General features: G+C 41.7%; 1 protein-coding gene across 1 annotated transcript; it reads right to left on the bottom strand.

The window, feature by feature from the left end:
* Nucleotides 1-598: 598 nt before the first annotated feature.
* Srek1ip1 (SREK1 interacting protein 1) lies at nucleotides 599-22,425 on the bottom strand. The gene is made up of 5 exons (XM_059276383.1): nucleotides 22,244-22,425; nucleotides 11,906-11,953; nucleotides 5,429-5,572; nucleotides 4,336-4,408; nucleotides 599-1,610 (listed from the first exon to the last, which is right to left on the bottom strand). Exons 1-5 carry the CDS (start codon nucleotides 22,254-22,256, stop codon nucleotides 1,427-1,429), a joined length of 462 nt encoding a protein of 153 aa, XP_059132366.1. The 5' UTR covers nucleotides 22,257-22,425; the 3' UTR covers nucleotides 599-1,426.

The raw sequence follows: 22,425 nt of genomic DNA on the forward strand, positions 1-22,425 counted from the left end.
ATGAAGCCCTCAGGGCATTCAAGTTTGGGTGCAGAGCAAGGGAAGAAAGGTAAAGCTCTCCAGCCCACAAGACCAAGTATACTTCCCTGACAAACTTGCTTGCAGCCGCGTCTCTACTTAATCAACTTGAAGATATGTAAGTACCAGAGCAAGGTACTTAGAAACTCGGATGCTATTCCAAGCTAGCAGGCTGGTTTTAAATGCTTTTACAGCGTAAGCTAACTTGTTGGGATTCGGGAATACTAGATGTTAAGATACTCTACACTGATGACCATGAAATTAAAAATGTGAGAAACATTTCTATCTACTAACATGTCATTGAGAATGCTTATTTATGTACAAGTTTCACTATTATACAAAGGCTTTCATGATGCTACCCCTAGTCTTCTATTTTGAAAGTACAGATGAAATTCTTGATTTTAAATTTTTTACAGTGCTACTAAGATCTGTGACTGAAGTGAGAGAGGAAATATCAACACTGGCGATCTGTGAAGTTGTAAGTTCAGTGTAAAACTCACTCCAAAACTATTTCAGAAAAAATAAATATATAGGCAAACATTCACAAAAACTGTTCCAATACTCATATCTGCAAGCATCATATACACTAGATATAATAAAAATCAGTTTTAATGAGGGTTTTGCTGTTTCCACACAAAAAAAGGTGTTTGAGGTATCACCGTAAGCCATGCCAATATGGCACATGTGTATATAAACCCAGGATCTACCTAATAATCCTGACCAGCACAGAATCTCCCTGCCAGACTTTCTAGTAAGCTAAGTGATTCTCTTTAAAAAGGGGATATTTTAATTGTTATAAAAACATGGGAGGCAAGTGCTAGAAACATGCATTTCATAAAACAATGACACTTGTTATAAATACTTTCATTATTATCTTCCTATAGATCCCATTCATTTAAAAATTTGAGATCGGTAAAGCAGTTTTCTCTTCAATGATACTATTTAAAAAGCCTAGAGATTTAAAAACAACAGTGAAGAACTTCACTATCTTTATACATTACACAGTAGATAAAGCTATTAAAATCCTCTGTATCAAGAGCAAATCACTACCACCAACCTAGCTACATCACTGGAAGGCGGACACCACTCAGTAGCTGCTATGGAGACGACTTGGTTGGACTTCAGTAAAGCCATGTGATCATTAACTTAGGTCCAACACCCAGAAACACACATACCCAAAAGGATGTGCTTCGCATGTACAAATATCTATACTTGAGGCATGGCTGTCAAGTAATAAGATGGATTTAATACAGATGGGCAGAGAGATAAGGGTCCCAACATGTGAAAAATGTCTTTATGGAAGAGGCTGGGATTTTCTGCAAAGCGTAATTACATAGCAATTCCAAGGAAGGTACAATAATGAAAAATATTGAATTCTTCAATTTCCTGAGTTAGGCCAAAGATTCGGTTACTTTTTGGTGAATTCAGAACGGTTAGGGGAAGAACGTTTTTCCTTTTTTCTCTTCTTTTTTTCCTTTTTGTGATGTTTCCCTTTTTTTGATTTGTTCTTTTTTTCTTTTTTCTTTTCTTTTTTCTGATATTTCTGTTTCTTTTGTTTTGAAGAGTCCTCTTCAGTGGAGCTGGAATAAGACCTATGGGCAAGAACATACTATGACTAACACTGCACTTAGGACTGGAGACATGAATTAAGTAGAAGTTGAGCTGCCTTAATTCCTGGAAGAGGAAGTGTAAACACAGATACTGAAAATTCACTTTCTATTCTCTTTAAATGCAGAATTCAAAATTTTTGCCACTTGGTCACAGAAGCTGATAAAGCTACATCTCCATTCTGCTTAACTGTAGCAATGTAATGCACTTTAGATGGGGTGAGAATGACATTATCTTTCTGGGGCAGTGACAGGTATGCATGCTGCCTGCCTGTCAGAATCTTACAGGGAGAACTAAAGCAGAGCTCACCGACCTCATGCATAGAGCCCACTTGTATAGGTAATAACTCGTTAGCACATTCTCTTAAGTCACAAAAGGATGCAATTATGGCTAAATGTAAAAAGGATCCTAATTGTTCCTCAGTATGAATGGATAAGAGCTGAAAATTAACAAAATAAAAGCACTTTTGTAATTCCTGTGATTTTTCATGATAATGAACTCGATTCCTTCTGCTTGCAGAGCTAGAAAAGAACACTTGTACTTCCAAGTAATTTTTATCTGTTACAGAAAGCAAGCTTTTAAATGAACACTGCATGTAGATGAGGATGATTTATCATTATACTTTATTAATATTTTAACACAAAATAGAATTGCCTTCCCTGACATGGGCTGCAGCAGGGGGTGGGGCTGAGCTAAGGAAAGAAACAAACAAGAATTCCACCTTTTCAGATCTTATATAAAGTACATTTTACCTATGTCCAAACCAAAAATATATGTGACAAGACAGAAACAGAATTAATTTAAAATCAACAGGTACCTTAAAAGTTAGTTCATACCGGTAACATTATATGGATTGAGCAGGTTCTATTTATATGTGTAGGAGCCTCTCTCTCTCTCTCTCTCTCTCTCTCTCTCTCTCTCTCTCTCTCTCTCTCTCTCTTTCGCTCTCTCTCTCTCTCTCCATAGAAATAATTTTTGAAAGCTTTTTTGAAAAAGCCATGTATTTATTTATTTGAGAGAGAGCAGGCGAAGTATATGGGAGGGGCTGGAGGGAAGAAAGGGAAGGGGGAAATTCTGTAATTATATTTTAATTAAATTTTTTTTTTTTTTAAAGTTAGCTTAGCTATTTAGGAACTAAAACCCAAACTAAGAAACTTCAGGACAGACTCGGAGCAAAAGTGAATGCATGGCCTACAGGGCTCGGGGGTCCCTGTCCCCAGGAGTGGCCTGAGTGTGTCCCTGACTCCAAGCTTCCCCCCACTTCCCTCCTGTTCTCTTGCTGGCCTACTCATTTGCACTCACACAGCTTCTTCTCCGCCTGCACATCTCTTTGGTCCTGGACTTGCATCTTTAAGGCAAAACTAGGTTTGGGCACAGCACACTATCAGACGGCTATCTGTACACGCACAAAGAAGTTTGGGTGTCAGGTCCTAAGGTCTGCAAGGCTTGATGTGGACAGGTCTGAATATAATCTCTAACTACAAAGTAAATGTGCCAGAACATGGAAGACTACACAGCCTCACATTTCCTGCATGCAATGCAGCCTGCTGCCTTAGCACAAGTAACAAAACACTACTCAGAAATCCAGGTCTCTGCTCCCAGCAGGTCTTATGTTAGAGATTAACTCCCAAGACCTGAGAGTAAGCTAACTTTGACAATTCACAAGTTTTCTGAAGTATTAGAATATATGTAGTCAAGTGCATTATAAAATTATAAAGTGGTAACACCTGATTAAAAAAAGAAATGAAGCCATTCTGGGAGAATAAAGTCCAGAGCAGACCTAACTATGAGCAAACATTCAAAAACATGTCTACTTATTTTAGTATGAATAAGACTGTACTTAATAACCAGGGGGAGGATTTGTCTCTTAACTGCATTTGATCAATTTCTTTAATTAATCATTGAAAAATCTTACCAGAAAAAAAATTCACAAATGGCTAGTGAGGGTTATGAAAGATCTGAAGGAAGTTTGGGCTTATGAAACTCTTAAATTAATTTCTTAGTCATGATAATGATAGAATACAGACATTTAGAATCCAATTTCAAGGGCTGGAGAGATGGCTCAGGGGTTAAGAGCGCTGGCTGTTCTTCCAGAGGTCCAGAGTTCAATTCCCAGCAACCATATGGTGGCTCACAACCATCTGTAATGAGATCTGATGCCCTCTTCTGGTGTGCGGGCATACATGCAGCAGAACAATGTATACATAATAAATGAATAAATAAATAAATCTTTAGCCGGGCGGTGGTGGCACACGCCTGTAATCCCAGCACTCAGGAGGCTGAGGCAGGTGGATCTCTGTGAGTTCGAGGCCAGCCTGGTGTACAGAGCAAGATCCAGGACAGGCTCCAAGGTTGCAGAGAAACCGGCTCGAAAAAAAAGAAAAAAAAAAAGAATCCAATTTCAAAATTAGAACAAAAATATATATGAAGAATTTAGATGTTTATTTAATCAAAATTTCCGCTTTTGCTCTAAATGGGAAATCCAGAATACAAATGTACTAAGTGACATGATGACGTCACTTCTGGTTCCTATTTCTAATGTATGGGGCGTTGCTACTTCACTAGAGCAAATACAAACATATTATTCTCACTAAGAAAACTCTAAAAGTAAATTAACTGGATTACATGAAAAATAAAATCTATAATCTTTCCTGGACTAACAGCTTATGGTTTTCTTTTTCAACACCCAAATAACCTGTTAAAATGTACCTTTTCCTCTTTTTCTTCAATTTAATTTTCTCTTTGCTTTTTTCTTTTTTCTTCTCCTCTTCTTCATTTATTCCTTTAAGGGAGAAGGTGGAGGAAAAAAACCAAGTCACCATGAGTCTACGTACAAATATGCTGTGTGTGTGTGTGTGTGTGTGTGTGTGTGTGTGTGTGTGTATGAGCATGCGCCTCTGCCTGTGTGTGCATGTGTGGGCACGTGCATTTTAGTTTATACTTAGAAAGATGAAGTCAACAGAAACAAGAGTAGAAAGTAAACGCAGGCCAGGGCCTGCAAGATGACTTTTCTTTCATAGATGGTAATTACAATATAATGGCGGTATCTTCAATTAGGTAACCCAGAGATCACACTAGCTCATAAATTATGTCTTAACAAATTTAAGAATGAAATCATATCGAGCATCTTGGTGATCACAATGATATGAAATTAGAAATTAGTATCAAGAGGAAGATTGGAAAACTTACAAATATGTGTAATCAAACAACACACCTTGACCCAACTTAAGAAGAGTCAAAGAGGAAAGGGAAAACAGGGCACTCGGGTTACCGCAGGGGGATGGAGAGGAAGGGAGAGGGAAAACAGGGCACTCGGGTTACCGCAGGGGGATGGAGAGGAAGGGAGAGGGAAAACAGGGCACATGGGCTTCACTGGGGAGATGGAGAGGAAGGAAGAGGGTATTAGGTATCTGCACCAACAAGAATCAGAGACTGCCTCACTGGGCTCCTCCTGTTTAACTGCTTCTCTTACCACAAGTGGGAATAATACAAATATTACTGTTTAAAGCTCTCTGAAAAGCTACAACACAATGAGTTTACTTCTGTATAATATCTACATAGAGGATGTGAAATTTACAAACCTACAACATCGTGTTTATCCCATTACAATAACCAGGCTTTTATACACACGATGCTGTATGATGACTTGCCTCCTGATCACTAATCTCATGCCATGACTTCCGTCAAAGCCACGTTCTTAGCTACGCTGTAGCCCTTGCATGCAACAAGAAAGACAACCTGGCGATGAGCACAGTTACATAACGAGACACGACCGGGGGAGAGGAGGGAACCCACTGCTTACTTTTCTCCTGCAGAGCTTGCAGTTTATTCAGCTCCTCGTTTTCTTCATCGCTGTCCTCACTACTTGTGCTGCTGACATCCAACACGATGTCCCTTTTGGGGTCGACCCGGAGAAAATTGCGGCACTCAAAGGTCAGATGACCAGCTAGATAAAGAAAACAAAACCAAGAAGGATCAAACTACGCACGTACTGTGCTCTCTGCTTTGGTGTTTTCATAGGAGGCAACAGAGTACAAGTTTAATCACAACACAAAAGCCTAAACCTCTATTCTGTTGCTGAAGTTTAGTATTCTCCCTATATGTTTTTTTGCTTGAATATAGTATTCCAACAGAACTTTTCCCATCTTCAATGAAACTTTTTTTTTTTTTTTTTGAGACAGGGTTTCTCCATGTAGTTTTGGTGCCTGTCCTGGAACTCGCTCTATAGACCAGGCTGGCCTCGAACTCACAGAGATCCACCTGGCTCTGCTTCCCAAGTGCTGGGATTAAAGGCGTGCGCCACCACCGCCCGGCCTTCAATGGAACTTCTAATTCAAGAAACATTGTGGGGGCACTTGTCATGCATTTCAGAACACTGCATCAGCACAGGGTTATTTTACATGATTTATATTAGGTGACTAAAAACACACTCTTATACATGAAACTTTATGTTTTATTCCCTCGCTGTAGTCTTTCCTCCTCTGCTTGACTACTGACTCACCCGGTTCTATCTTTCACCTAATTAAAGTGGTCATAATGCATGAGCAGCAACAACACTAAAAATACTTCTCTAAAGGAGTTAAAAAACTAAATATTTAAATTCTGATATCATTTTGTCTAAAATTCTCCCAGTAAGGAGACTTCAGTAATTGTTCACTCTGATGGTTATCACTAACTTGATCCTAACAGGATCCAGGATCATCTGAAGACAAGCCTCTGGCTGTCTTTGGGGGCTTAGATTAGGTTAGTGGAAGTGGGAAGACTCACCTTACACATGGACTGGGTCCTGGACTGAATAAAAAGGACAAAGTGGGGCGGACAAGTTGGTTCAGCGGGTAAGAGCACTTGCCACTGAGCCTGAGGACCTAAATTCCATCTCTAGGCCCCACGCAGTGGAAGGAGAGAACACACTCCACAGGTTTCCCTCTGATATCTACATGTTGCCATGACACATAAGTAACCACCCCCACAGGCACACAGAGAGAGAGAGAGAGAGAGAGAGAGAGAGAGAGAGAGAGAGAGAGAGAGAGACAGACAGACAGGCAGACAGACAGACAGACGGGGTTGGGGGGAGGGAGAGCGCTTTAGTGGTTCTATTATCTTTCTCAAGTTCTGCCTCAGTCCTATGCCAATCCCATTCTACCTTCTAAAGTGATTACGGTGCTGGGATTACAGGTGTGGGTCACTATATCTGGAGTTTATATGATGCCAGGGACTGAACTCACAACTTAGTGAATGCCAGACAAATACTCTACTAACTGAGCTATATCATCAGCCCCTACAACATCAATTTTGAACAATAATTTCACAGCACTGGAAAAATGACACCTGCCTCAGTGTAAGCTATACAGCTCAAGGTTTGGTTGCCAAGTCTGCATTGTTCTTTTCCTTGTAATTGCTGTTTTATAGGCACTCAAACACACCATGAGCCTTCTTGCTAATACCCCTGGACGGTTAAGTGAAAATCTCCTAATCCCCGCTTGACAGTTAGGGTACGGATCCCGGCTTTATGCCAGGGCCTCCACTCTAGCCATCTGCCACCACCAGGGCTCCAAAGCTCCACTGCACACAGGTCTGAAGGCCACTCAGTCAGTGTGTGACTGACTCACTGTGTGTTCAGCATGCACTCCTGCTTCACTTAAGACCCTTTTCATCCCGGCACTGGGTGGGTTGCCTTTCCTTCTGGGAGCTCAGCTTCTTGGTCTGGCTCTGCTCTTCTCGCATTATTTCCCTCCAGCGCTATGCACCTGACACAGGAAAGCGGGCTTTCCACGGTAGGCCAGCTGACCATCACCACCAGAATTCCTCGGGATGCAGTCTTTCTTTATACAAGTTAGCATTCTACCCAAAGGCCAGGCACTGCAATGAACATGTAAGGAACACACCCTGTTTCTGCTTCCCTTTAAGGGACACGACCATTACTTGTGAAACTACAAACGGAGTCCGGGTTGTGTCTGTTGTGATTGTTGTTCTTACTGGGTGTAAGTAAAAGAAGCTTAGGATATCACTGTCTTCCTAGCTGTTTATTCCCTTGCAGTTTCTTTTCTAAATATACCCTTGGAAGATGAAGGGTAAAGACATATTAGAATGTGAGGGTCTGGGGAGTTGGCTCAGTGAACGAAGCACTTGCCATCCCAGTGTGAGGAGCGGAGTCTGGGTCCCTACAGCCCTATAAAAAAGGTCAGGTGGGCATGGTGGCCACCTGCAGTCCCAGCACCTGAGAGGCAGAGACGTGATCCATGGGGCAGGGCGGCTCATCAAGCTCTGGGGTTAGTGAAGACCAGGTTCAGGATGACACACCCCAAGGAAGAAACACTTCCAAGATGACACTTCCCACGAGGTAGAGGCCCAGATGGAATAAAAGGGGAAAGGGATGTCAGCAGCGCAGGACTTCTCTGCTTCCTGTCAGCAGTAAGGTGAATCACACCCCACCTGCCACCATGTTCTCAGAGACAACAGAGCAGACCACGATAGATAGGAACCCAGGAAAGCTCAAGCTAACGGAAGCAATTCCTCCCATTCTGTTGCTACGTCAGGCATTCTATCAGAGTGACCAGAAAAGAAAAATGCTATGGCTAGCTGAATTCTGTCAAGAGTGCCCATCACTCAGGGGGAGGAGAACAACAGTCAGCTGGGGCAAGTGTCTTCCTACACCTTAAATAATAACACAGACCTCACATCACATTGCACACCAAACCACACTCAAAGAGGATGAACAGACACCAAATACAAAGTCCCAAGCCACCAAGCCTTTAGAAGAAAGCACAAGGGTAAATCTCGGCCATTTTGGATTTGTCAATAGACTCTTAAATGTGACACCAAAAGCACAGAGCATCAAAAGAAAAAGAAATTCATCCAATTTAATTTTATCAATCTAAAGAGCCTTTTGCAAAGAACGTTATCAGGAAAGGGAAACATAACATAACTGGAAAAATACTTATAAATCATGTTTGGTAGCGTTTGATATCTGTTCACTGCATGTAAGAAACAACTAAAACTCAGTGAAAGCATGACCTAGTCTAAAAAAAATGGCAAGACAAACAAATATCTTCAGAAAAGAAATGCAAATGGCCCAAACTATATGAGCAGTGGTTCCAAATTATTAGAGAAAAGCAAATCAAAACAAAAATGGAATACAACTACCTTCACACCTGTTAGGATGGGCTGGACCGTACTCACAACACTTCCCACAGCAATATGTAACTCTTTCCACACCAACAACTAGTTCTTCACTCTCTGGGTACTAACTGGGTATGATACAATTAAGTCCATTCCTGAATTTTATTTCTTCTTATGGGGGGGCACGTACCTGTGCCAAGGTGTGCATATGGAGGTCACAGGGCAGCTTTGCAGAGTTGGCTCTCTCCTTCACCTTTATAGGCACTGCAGGGACAGGCAGACCAGCAGGCTCGTGGGGTGAGCATGCCAACCACTGAGACATCTTGCTGGCCCAGTTAAGTTCATCCTGGACACTTTCTAGGCTTAGTGCAGCCCCACAGATTAAGGGTTCAGTTTCACAAGGTTCTCCAACTTCAGATGTCAATCACAAATCTAGGCCACTCACATGGACTGGCCAGCTCTAAAGTCATAGAGTTCCTGGAAGCTCCTCAAATCTGGTGGTTCACTGAGTCAAGGGAAGCAGATGACTTACCATTCACATTTACTATGATATCCACAGCTCACAAGCAGCTAAATGGAAGAGACGCACAGGGAAAATCTGGACGTGTCTATGGGGGGCAGCCCTCTCGGGGTGTGCCATCCCCCCAGTACCGTAGTATATTTACCAACCCCAAAGTTCTCAGAACTCTGAAGTGTAAAAGTGTCTATGGATTTCCATCAGACATAAATGGTTAATTAAATCACTGGCCACTGGTGACTGAAGTCACCCTCTATGAATTCTCTCTCCTTTCCCTGGAGGGCCGGTTTCAGCCTTCTAAATATCTGTGTGGTTCTCTGTCAATCAGTGTCCACACTGAATGCACTAAGAGTCATAAGAAGAAACTCATGTTTGGCTGAAAAGTATTTATTATAGATAACAAGAGATACCCCTATTAGCTCTTTCACTTGGGAAATGCAAGGTTTTTTTTAACCAGATCTGTATCTGGAACTAGAGACAGTGATCAAACCAAATATATACTTCTTAGTATCACCCAAGCCTATACAATGTATCAAACTGGAACAATTATAAATGCTGGGGAAGATGTAGAAACAAGGGAAGCCTTATGTATTCGTAGTAGGAATATAAATGATAGCCAGGGTGGAAAAATTAGGTGTCTTCTCAAAAAGTCCAGGTGACAATTCAATAATTCCACTCCTAAGACTATTCCTACAGGAATGAAAATCAGGGACCTATCAATGATCACTATAGCATTATTTGTAATGCTAACAGGTAAAAACAACCAAGTATCTATCCACAGGTGAATGGATAAAGAAAGTGTAGTATATCCACGCAATGCAACAACATTCTACCAAAAGAAACAATGTCAACTTGTGTGCACAGTACAACACAGGGTAACTTTGAAACACTATGCTAAGTAAAACGCAAAGGACAAACAGTGTATGGTTCCTCTAATAAGAACTATGTAGAGTACCAGAAATGACCAAGAGCTAAGGAAAGGAGGGTACACAGAATTTCTGCTTCACGGCTAGAGTTTCTACTCGAGGTTACCAAAATGATTTGGAATAGAAAGTGGGGATGGCTGTTCAGAACTATGAAGGTAATTAATGCTCAGAATGGTTTATTGAAGAATGGTTAAGATTTACATTTGGTACATTTGCCACCACGGGAAGTAAGAAAAACAGAAAAAGCACAGCACAGCATGAACTCTGACAACCAGCGTTCAAATTCCACTTTCCCATCTTGTAATGGAAGAGCCTCAGTTTTTTAATGCAACAATCACGCATCGAGGACCAACCATGGCCAGCCAGTGACCTAGAGTCGTTACTTACACAAGCTCACTTAATATTCACAGCAACCTCTACGAGGTTAGGGACTATAATTAACTCATTTTGCAGACAGAAAACCAACACAGAACGGTTAAGCCGTGTGCCACTGTCGCACATCTAGTACGTGCTGAGGTGTTTACCTGAAACATCTGTTGTCAGAACCGCCAGAAGCGAATGTCCATGAAAATGAAGACCAGAAACCTTCTTCACAGTTATCTAATTGTGGTCTGTGATATTTATTTGTAAGTTTTTTTTTTTTAAATAACAAAGTTTATAAATCAATTCCTTGGTCTTCACGGAAATCTTTATTAAATCAGTTATACTTGTTAGAAATAACACTTCAATGAAGTGGGAAATCTTTATTAAATCAGTTATACTTGTTAGAAATAACACTTCAATGAAGTGGAATATTCTAAGAGCCAGTGTAGTTAGCACAGATGTCAAACAACTTTAGAGACAGCAAGTGCTGCCAGGAATAACTATTGGGAAGGCCTGTGGAGCTGCTGGATTTTCCTCCAGGAATGCTGATTACAGAATCAAATCATATGACACTGTATGTAATTACATAGGCTTGGGTGTACCTTCTAATTCTATTATATTAATCACATTGGAAATATTGTTGAAATCAAGATTTTTTTTTTTTTGCATATGAGGAAAAATTCTGGGAATCAATCCCTTATACAAAGGGATAAGTTCAGAAAGCATTCAAAAATTGTTTTTAATGCCTTTACTCTTTATCTGGTATCCAGAAACAAAGCAATACATAGGTGCATATATAGTATATACAAACATACATACATACATACATACATGTTTTAATTTTTTTAAAGATTTACTTATTTAATTTTACATGTATTTTTTGTTTGTTTGTTTGTTTTTTCCCTGCATGTATATATGTGTATCATGTGCACGCCTGGTGCCCGTGGAGGCCAGAAAAGGATGTTAGATTTTTGGGTCTGCAGTTTTAGATGGTTATGAGTTATCACATGGGTGCTGGGAATCAAACCTAGGTCCTTTACTGGAGCAGTAAGTGCTCTCCACTGCCTAGCCATCTCTCCAGCATTACTTATCTTTTTAAGTACATAGTCTTTTATGTTTATCTTTTAAATTATCTTAGTTCTGTTTTCTCCAAACTTCTAATCTCCCCCAACCCCTCATATCATGGCACCTTTGCTAGTTATCACACACTGAGTCAACTCTAAACCCTGGAGGAGCTCAGGGGCTACCCACGGAGCTGCTGAAGTCAGGACGCCAAGCCAGCCCAGCCCGCCCCGGGAAGCAATGGCCTCAGCACACACAGGAGACAGGACGCCGTCGCTTTTCAGGTACTTACGGTAGCCACACTTTTTGCAGCCTGCTCGGACATTGTCCTTGTTGCAACCTGAAACACAATTGGAAAACATTTGGGGAAATGCAAGTAAGTGAAAATAAAGACGTTATCATAAGATAAAACTCTAAGAAAACCTTTTGTTCTAAGAAACAACAACAACAACAACAACAACAACTAATCTTAGCAACACTACTCAACTTTTTTAACATTGAACTTACTGAAAGTAAATTTACCCAAATCATTTGGCTAATATTTCAGGAACATACATTTTTTTTCTAATTCATTATGAACACAGCATTATAGTTGAGAGCTTAAACATTTTAGGAATCCCACATCATTGGGGAAGGAATTCTAGCTTATTGTTGAAATTTAACTAATTTACTATATATATAGTACACACACACCCACCCACCCACTAAGGTGTAACAAATGTTCTTGTGTTTCAGTAGAAAAAATAATTCCACCTTTCTCAAAGAAAATGGTAAAATTCTATAAAATTCACTGTACTTGTTAGGCATCATAATAAAATAACTTAAGTCAGCACTTGAACCTTGGGAAGTGAAAACAAAGTAGTCACATGTCCAATTCTGATAAAAGCTCACAAACATTCACAGTATTTAATTCTGATAAAAGCTTACAAACATTCACAGTGTTCAATTCTGGTAAAAGCTCACAAACATCCACAGTAGTCTTTCTGTGTAGTCAGTACATGCAGATGGTGCTGAAGACATAAACATTACGAATGAAAGAAACTGATTTTTAAAACTGTGACAAAATACACACCAAAGAGAGGATTTGAATCCCTTCAAATGTCTATTTCGGCAGCAAGGAAAAGAGTCACAATGATGTAGAGCTGTCAACTACTGCCCTTCTCTAAATGATTTTTACCATCAAGAAGGGTAACTACACCCACTAAACACCTTCATGTTTCCCCAATCTCAGCTACTCTAGTCTACTTTCTAACAACATTTGCCTCTCTGGAGAAACCAGACAATATCTGTCCTTTTTAAAAGTGTGACACAATGTTTTCACGAATCATCCATATTATAGCATGCACCAGAATTATAATATTTTTTGTGGCCGAATATTCCACTGAACATTAAAATATCTTTAACCTCTGACAGTGGCTTCTGGGAAGCAATGCAAGGCCCAGTGGAATATTATTCCCTTTCTCTGAGGAAGGGGATCTGCTTTCTAAATCCTTCAAATGAAGTTATCATCCCAATGTGAGACTATTGTAAAATGTAGAGAGCAGATAGAAAACATTAGTAATTATAAATGAAAATGATTCTTAGACCACTTCTTCAACATGATAAGCTTGAAACACTAGTTCTTTCCCCCTACTCCTAATTTGGAGGAAAAAATTATACTAATTGAACTGTTCTTGGAAACAGGGCCCTACAATGTGCATTTGAATACCAAGCACTACTCTGCTGCCACATCTTTAGAGAACATCCTAGTGGAGTGCACCTTGCATCCAGGTGATGGGATCAGGTGAATGCTGCATCCCGCTGCTGACATCTGAGCCTCCCATGAACATAGCACAGCTGTCAACATCTCCCTGCTAGCCTCTCTCTGAGTGACAGCTCTATCATGTGACGTCACTCATCACACCCTCCTCCACCTTCCTAAGAACTCATTAGTTGCAGTTCTTCTGAAGCCTACTTTCACCTCAAACTCTAGAGAGTGTCACTTTTTTTTATGGTATTTACATGTTTAAATCAGAAAAGGTGCCACTGCTGAAGTTTCTGAGCACTGTGCACTGATTTCTTCCCCTTTAGACTCGTGCCTCCACTTTGTCCTATAAGAACCCACATGCCACAGTTAGTAGTATCCACTGTGGAATAAGACTAGATTAATAAAATCTAAGGCTTCACCATTATGAAAATAATTGCATGTTGACGAAAAAGCTCAGAGAATATGGGTCAGTGTTAAGTTTGTTTCCATAGAAACCACAGATGTTGAGAAAGACTGAACAACTGCTTCATGCACCATTACTGCTGCCACAGACTAACAGTAACAGGCAGGTGTGAAGTCACCTCTGCCTGTGCTAGAGCTGAACTCACATAGCAAAAGACACTGACGTGAACTCATTCTTCAAATGCTTGGTATTTCTAGAATGAACAGAACATGAAACTTTCCCCAGGCTATCTTCTTTAACCAAGACGAAACTTTCTATGACAGAGAAATAACCAGACCTTCTTACAAGCTCCTTCCACGATAGCCTCTGTCTAAATTCAGATCCCAGCTTCATTTGTGACCATTTGCAACCAGACTGCCTGGCCAGTGAAAAGCTTCTGCGTGGGCCTTCGAGACCAAGGCCGATGACACCAGACCTGGGAAAAGTGATGTAATCACAGTTCACCCTGTTGTCAAGACCTAGCTTCTAGCTCAGTATCTGTAATCTCAACATCTGGAGGCTGATGCAGGAAGATGTTGAGTTCAAGCCTAGTTGGGCTAGAGAGTGAGTTTGAGGCCAGTTTGGCCTATTTGGGGGGAAAAAAGTCCATTTTCCAAAGCACTTACGGCAGTGCACAATGCTCGGTTTGGTGTGCTTCGCCTTTTCTGGTTTCTGAGCATGGCAGGAAGGGTTTTCTTAGATTTAATAAACTCCTTGGCACCTTTCTTTTTCAACTTAACCTTTCGTTTTCTGGTGTTCAGACAAGAACTCTGGCTGGTACATGGTGAGGCCCCTTCCCAGCGCAGAGATCCTCTCTCCCAGTTATTTGTAGTTCCTGGATGTTGTTCTTGGTTTAGTCACACTAAATTGGCTTAGGCAGTGATGCCTCCTGCCCTCTTCACGTTATCCATGGTAATCAGGACCTCCAATCTAAAGGTCACCATAGAAGTGCATGACAGGGCCAGGTTGTGTGTGTGTGTGTGTGTGTGTGTGTGTGTGTGTGTGTGTGTGTGTGTTGTGGGGGAAGGGGGCATTGAGGGCTCCATGTCCAGGTGTGTGTGTGTGTGTGTGTGTGTGTGTGTGTGTGTGTGTGTGTTGTGGGGGAAGGGGGCATTGAGGGCTCCATGTCCAGGGGTGTATGTGTGTGTGTGTGTGTGTGTGTGTGTGTGTGTGTGTCTGTCGCGGGGGAGGGGGACATTGAGGGCTGCATTCCAGTGGTGAAAACCTCCGGGAGCAAACTCAGAACACACTTGAAAGGTTGTGAAACATTATTTGTAACTTGCAGGAGGGACAAACTCCCCACTGTGGAAAATCAACTTATCCTGAGGAAAAGACCAAACGGCCACTGGGGAAAAAAACGGGAGAGGGGCAACCAGCGGACCAGAAAGTACATGGAAAAGAAACAGGAATAACCTAAAACGCGGAAAAGACGCTCACTTTTCTCTGTATGTGAAATGCCCATTCAAAATGGTGGCAGGACTCCATTTTCACTTCTCAAAGGAGCTCAGGTAGAACTACCTGAGGAGAGCTTTGAGTGCCGTACTCGGAAGGGTCAGCGGGGTGGAGCTCAGCACTGCACGGTCTACCACAAGGCCTTAATCCAGCAACCCCCTGTCTGAGAACCCATACAGTTCACTTGCACAAACGCAAACCAGCTATGAATAAAGTGCATCACAGCAACACTGTCACTCTAAGAACAGAAGGAGTTTAAATGTGAGGAGAATACTGCACAAGTTATGGTATGAGGGAATGGGACCAGTGTTTAAAGAAATGTAACAATCTTTAACACATACAGGAAGAGGAAAGAAAGCTATACTATTTGTATCACAGAACTGTTGGTGATATTGCTTATATTAAGAAGGAAATTGAATTTTACTTCAATTATCTATTTCTTTTCATCTATAGCAGTGGTTCTCAACCTGTGGGTCAAGAACACCCACAACTCTTTCAAAGGGGTCACCTAAGACCATTGTAAAAGGTATTTATATTACGGTTCATAACAGTAGCAAAATCATAGTTATGAAGTATCAACAAAGATAATTTTGTGTGTAGGGTCAGCACAACATGAGGAACTGTATATTAAAGGGCCGCAGCGTTAGGAAGGTTGAGAACCACTGTCTATCATACACACAAATTCTTTGGGCTGCACATTTTTTTATCTGCAGGTCTTTTAATATATGTAAGTTATATTTTAGTAAAGCAGCTGGCACAGAAGGAAAACTAACAAAAAGCAACAGTAGGAAGCCGGGTGGTGGTGGCGCACGCCTTTAATCCCAGCACTCGGGAGGCAGAGGCCGGCGGATCTCTGTGAGTTCGAGTCCAGCCTGGTCTACAGTGAGATCCAGGACAGGCGCAAAGCTACACAGAGAAACCCTGTCTCGAAAAAAAAGAAAAAAAAAAGCAACAGTAGGAAGCAAAAGTGAGAAAAGGATCAGAAAAGAAGGAAGCTCACGAGCTGCTGGGGTTACACAGTGGAGACAATGTTTCAAAAACTGAAATAAAACCAGCTAAAGAAAGGGAAGGAAAACAAGTCAGGAGATTCTCTCGGTGAAAACTCAGATCTGACATAAACGCAGTTACTTGGAAGGTATATTGCCTATGATTCCCCACGCCAAAGACTAACTTTGAGCGATGCTCTGTAGACCTAGCTGGCCTGGAATTTACTATGTAGGCCAGTGTGATTTCAAAGTTATGGCGCTGTTCCTGCCTCTAGCTCCTCAGTGCTGTGGCTCCAGGCAGGTACACCATGCTAGGTTCAAAGTCAACATTCAGCCACTGAAAACTGGAACTGTCAGGTCCCAACTATACAAGATGGCAGTCTGGGCTCAGCACAGGCTAGGCATTCAGCATTCCTCAGAAACTTTGTTTCTGCTCGCCAGGAAAAGCCGTTACTTTCTCATCCACTCCTACCCGCCCCTCCCCCCGCAATCTCCAGCAAAGGGCATCTAGTCCTGTACTAACTCTAACAAGCCTCCATCAGATCAGGGGCCCCTCACTAGTTCCCAGGCTGTTCAGGCTAACCTGCCTCCTCCCCCTGCAACATAACCCCATATAACAGGCAGGACTCTCCAATCATTTTTGCTATTCTCTCTGTTCCCATATACCAGGCAACTGCCAATCTGCTTCTCTGCCTACCTTTTCTCTCTGCTCCTCTCTTTGTCCCTGAGAGGTAGGCATGGCAGACACCCCCAGATGCCTCTGGCTATTCTCCCTCTTCTATCTACAACAAAAACGTCCCCCCTTAATCATGGAGCAGGCATTTAGGTGGTTTCTTTGCTGAGCACCTCGGATACCGTAACAGCAATGAGTAGGACTTAGTTTCCTACTTTTATTATCTGCCTTGTACTTTGAAGACATAATCATTTAATGCCAAAAGTAAGCAGTTAAAGCAATTAAGCTTTCTCTGTATCACTTAGCAACTGCATCACCTCTACCCCAGGGCGCCATCTTTTCACTTTTAATTTGATTAGATTCAGTAACAGTGGGTTGGATTTCTTCTGTTTTGTAACAAATTTTCCATCTGATCATCTTATTATCATTTAAGTTAATATACTGTGGGGCTCTTTCTATAGAATATAAATTTATTGTGTGTGTGTATTTAACCTCAAATAGTAGGGATATTAAATATAGGAATGCTAATGTCTGTACAATATATAATTTTGTCCTGTGAAAGCTGAATGCAAAAATAAAACGAGTGTTTAAACCTTTCCACTGGTTTATACTAACAGTTGTAGATATACTCTCCTTTGGGATCTCACATGGATAATGAAACTAAAATAGAAAAAATAACAGAAATAGAAATGTCGCATGAATTTAAACAGTAGGCTAAATTAATCTCTTGATGGAATTCTTTGAAAGAGCAGATGTCCTATGTTTATGTCCTTGTTTATGTCTCTTAATCATTTGATCTCTAAAAGAGGGATGAAAGTAATCCATCCCCTTAAACTACTGATACAAAACTAGCTAACTTAAATGCATAAAACTCTTCCTTCTATTTGCTTCACAAAATAATCTATGAAGGAAAAGCTAAGCTGGGTATGTGCCACTCGCTAGCAATCGCAGAGACTGCTTCGTGCTGGTTGCCTTTAACTTGAGGCCAGCCTGCTGTATCGCGAGTTTCAGGCAGATCTGAGGTATACTTAGCAAGAAGTTATAGGGACAGTTAGAGAAATCCCCAAAGTCTCCTTTAAGAATATGTTTTAACTGTCTCCAACTAAGAGAACAACAGCCTGTGGTCCTTCCGGATCCTATGATCCCTAACTTCTCTCTTCACTCTGCTCAAATCAGTGAGATCTTAACAGGGGAGCCCAGGTACCCATAAGTCCTGGGTACATAACCAAAAACTATTGTCACGGGACAATAGTTTAATCTGTTGTCTAATGAAACAGTAAAGCCTGCCAGCACTGTATTGTGCTTGTCATAAATGAGCTATAATTCCTGTAAATGGGTGTGTAACGCTGAACTGGCATTAGAAAAGTCATCAAAATGAATAAAGTCCCTCACTACAAAAAGCTACATCATACTAGGTTATCTAGGGTAGTGTACTCATAGCTGTAATGCATGACAGACTGACCGTGCTGGGCAATGAAAAACAGCACATAATTTTGCTAATAAGCATAAAAAGTGGCAGGCAAGACTATCAGCTGAAAACCTGAGGCAGGTATGAATATATAATGAAGGGATGACAATAACAAAGCCACACAGCACAGAAAGAAAAACATGTGAGAGGTCAGAAAAGAGCCAAGTCAGGTTTTCGCATCATCACAGAATACATAAGAAGAGCAGACAAAGGTAGAAAAGAATTGGTCATGCTCAGAGCTATATGCTTCGTTCTCATAGAGAAGGAAGCTTTAATATTTTAGAAGCTGAAGAAATTCAAAACACTGTCCCCTTAGTTAGAGACAATAAAAGAGCCTATGAAAGGTTAAGTGGCTTAAAGAAAATTACAAAATCCACAGTTAACTGTCTGCCTCCCAGGAATGATAGAATCAGACATGAGTTTATGACCATTATTTCAGCAGCCACGTTAGAGAGAGAAGAAGTACCTATAGAATGGCTGAGGAATGAAGGAAACAGGTTGTCGTGTGATTTCACATTTCCCTTATTACGTAGATGCTTCAGCAATATGCTGACCGGATGTGAGACTGAAATGCTAAGGTAGCATTGTCATCCTCTACCCTGGGGACAGACTTCCCTGAGAGACCTAAAAGGGTTAGCTTTTGTGCCATCCATATCACTAACACACATTGCCACTTGTGCCTCGTCCACTCGTAGTGGAGAACAGTGACTTACGGATACAATTTCAACAACTGAGCTAATCTGAACAACTGTGGATGAGCAAAGATATGTTCCAAAGAAAGTAAACTTTCCTGAATCCTATGTTCAATGCTATTTGTCAAATAACCAAGTGTCTAAGATTTTTCTAAGGTCTTCAGTATCTCATTGTTACCTACATAATTGTGTAAGCTAGCATACAATGCTGAGGAACAGCCGTGGAAGCACGTGACCAGGGAAACAGACAAGGCTGGTGGTTTGTGAAAAGCAGCCTCATTACTCTATAGTTATACCTTATAATAACCAGCAGCAGAATCACCCCAAGCCGAATCCATCACACCTAAAATAAAGGAGCATGACACAATACTTGTCCCCCTTGATGATCGCCTCAATGGAGCCCTATTTTCCTCCCATGCAGTGTCTGGATCGATCAGCCAAGGAATTATCTTAACAACTTTTTGTGTCTGTATTTTCTAAAGTGGTTGCCTTGTGCGTTCATGCCACCTGTCATGCCTATTATCTTGATTTTTGGTGGGTTTAAGCAGTTTATGTAAGTCGTTCCATCTAGCTTAATGACACAATTTATTATTATGCTTTGAAGCATTATTTTGAATTTAACACTGGTCTTAAGTTTAAGAGCATCTCAAACAAAGCTAGAAGAAAAGTCGATTTTTGTCCCTGTTCTTAAGCAGCACATTTTCATTCCTAAAGTTTTACAGTGTGCTCATACCACACGGGTGCTCAGAAAGCCTGCTCAAATAATAAACAGGAATAGTGGGCCAACTCCGGGTGCAGATGTGTGATGTAGAGGCCACCAGAGCCTCTCGAAATGCCTAGGCAAGCTACTGTTCAGACTTGTTTCTCTCTGATATCTCCTCATATGCTATTATTCCCTAGGCTCCAGTCAGAACTCCTTTTTCATACATTACATACTGTGTCTATACAGTCTCATGCTTTATCCCTTAATTCTTATATGTGTTGGTTTTGACTAACTTCTTGCCTAAGATCTATTTATTCCTATGCTGTCTATTAGCTATTTCCATTTTGTGTCTGACCAACCTCAACACAAGTTCCAAACTGAACACGTTGCCATGCCCCTAAACTCTGCTCTTGGGAGGTGTCTTCTCAGTTATGAGGTCTCCCCAATCATCTAACATCAAGAACAAAGTGAATCTCATTTTCTACCTATATCAAAGCAATCATCAATTCCTAGTGATTCTACCACCAAAAACATACCTCCAACTTAGCTGCTTCTCATTGGACCAAAGCCTCAACAGGTGTCATGATAACGCACCAGAATCACCCCTAATTACCAACTGTGCCTCTAAATTCACTAACCCTCCTCCAGGTTACTGCATCCTAAAATGTAACTTTTCTTCAAACCCTTAAGTGGTTTCCTATTGTCTATCAATATCCAAACACTTTGTTCTTGCTTAATGTACTTCAATTACAGGACATCTCCTTATTGTGCCATGGACAGGTTGGGAAATGCATTCACACACAGTGGGGAAGAATAACCAGCCATTAGCTCTTGTAATAGGCAAGTTACTTGATTTCTATGTCCCTCAGTCTGTGAAGTGGAAATATTAACAGCTATCTTGCAACAGTGGTTATATTAAAGAAAAGGAAAAAAATTACAATGTTTGACATAGTATCGGATGCATGGGTTACATAGTAAATGTTCGATACTGTGATTATCTCTAGTTAATTTCTCTTTTCTCTCACACTACATACTGAAGGTTAGCCACGGCAGGCATCTTTCATTACCTCTTCTTGGTTTTTTTTTGGTTTTTTGTTTTGTTTTTCAAGACAGGGTTTCTCTGTGTAGCTTTGCGCCTTTCCTGGAACTCACTTGGTAGCCCAGGCTGGACTCGAACTCACAGAGATCCGCCTGGCTCTGCCTCCCGAGTGCTGGGATTAAAGGCGTGCGCCACCACCGCCCGGCCATTACCTCTTCTTACTTCCTCTTCCTCTCCAAATCCAGTCCCTTTCCCTGCAGGCTCCCCTCCCTCTCACCTTTCTTTAGGTCTCATCTGGAACATCCTTCTGTACTCTCTATATCCTGCTAGGTGTCCTTACAATTTTACTTGCCACGACATTAGTTCCACTTTCTGCAAATTGCTCCCTTTTCCCTGCTGAGTTCTAAGAGAGCAAGGGTGTCTGTCATGCTCACTACAACACAATAAAGAGTGTACAGTCACCTCTCTTCTCACAGCTCCAGGTGTGCTTCTTTGCAAACTACCTAAGTTAGGAAAGCAGCCACTCCTCCCACCCCACCCGTCTCTAGAATAAGGTTCAGAAAAGGCTGCCATAGAACAAAGACAGCGCTCAAACAGTAGCAGGAAGGGGCAGTTTTAAGCAAAGTCGGGGCTTTGGAAACATTTCCAGGGTCTTTCCTACAGTACTGTGCATTGTGAATCTCCAAGATTCAAGGCGAGAATATATATCTCTTAAAAACACCTGCCAACAGAGTTCTGCAGAGACACATCTTGACCAAGACGGTTTGGGGAAGTTTTTGCAGCTCCTGAAATCGCCAGTAAACTGGAGTAGCAGACAAAAACATCCCCGGAGCACAGTTTGCCGTTTCTAGGTTAGAAATCTCTGAACACAAAAGTGAAACCTATAAAGAATCTTAGATGTAATTCAACAAAGCTCCTTCTTTTACGGATAGAGAAACTGAGGCCCAGAAGGGCACAGCAAACGGGCCTGCGGCCACACTGTAACTACAGACAGGAAAAGCTAAACAAACCCCAGGCGCGCTTCTGGACTTGGTGTCTTTCAGTACAATGTGTATGGCTACCTGGGTTCGCCAGATGTTCACATTTCGGTTTTTATTTGGAAGCCCTGTGAAAGTTCCTGTCAGTCTTCTGGGTAACGTGTCCTCTTAGGCCTACAGTTCATTGCTCCCAAGTCCTCTCTCCCTCCCACAATACACTTTCCTTGAAATCCTGTACAGTTCGGGCTTGCCTCGGAGCGACGGAGATGATCTTTCCCTCTCTCCCCGCTCCCTTTGGACTTGTAGTGTAAACTTTTCCATGTAAACCAACCAACTCCGGGCATTTTCAGGCCTTCGCTCGAATCCCTGAGGACTCCCCCGCCGCCCCGCTCCCTGGACTCCACTGCTCGCCCCATTCCTCTCTGAAGGGGGCCCTGAGGTTGATCTTCACCTGGGACTGCCATGACGCAGGTGAGCAGAGTCCTGGGCTTTCGAGATCGCGTTAGGTTCAGATCCGTTGCGGGGACAACGCACTATCAGAGAGATCTCTCCCACCCGGCCCCCACAACTTACACCTCCTGGCAGGGGCAGGCCGGATGCGCTTCCAGGGTTCGCGGAACTCAGGCGCTGCGG

The sequence above is a fragment of the Peromyscus eremicus genome, chromosome 11 (assembly GCF_949786415.1).
Source record: "Peromyscus eremicus chromosome 11, PerEre_H2_v1, whole genome shotgun sequence".
Classification (NCBI taxonomy): Eukaryota; Metazoa; Chordata; class Mammalia; order Rodentia; family Cricetidae; genus Peromyscus; species Peromyscus eremicus.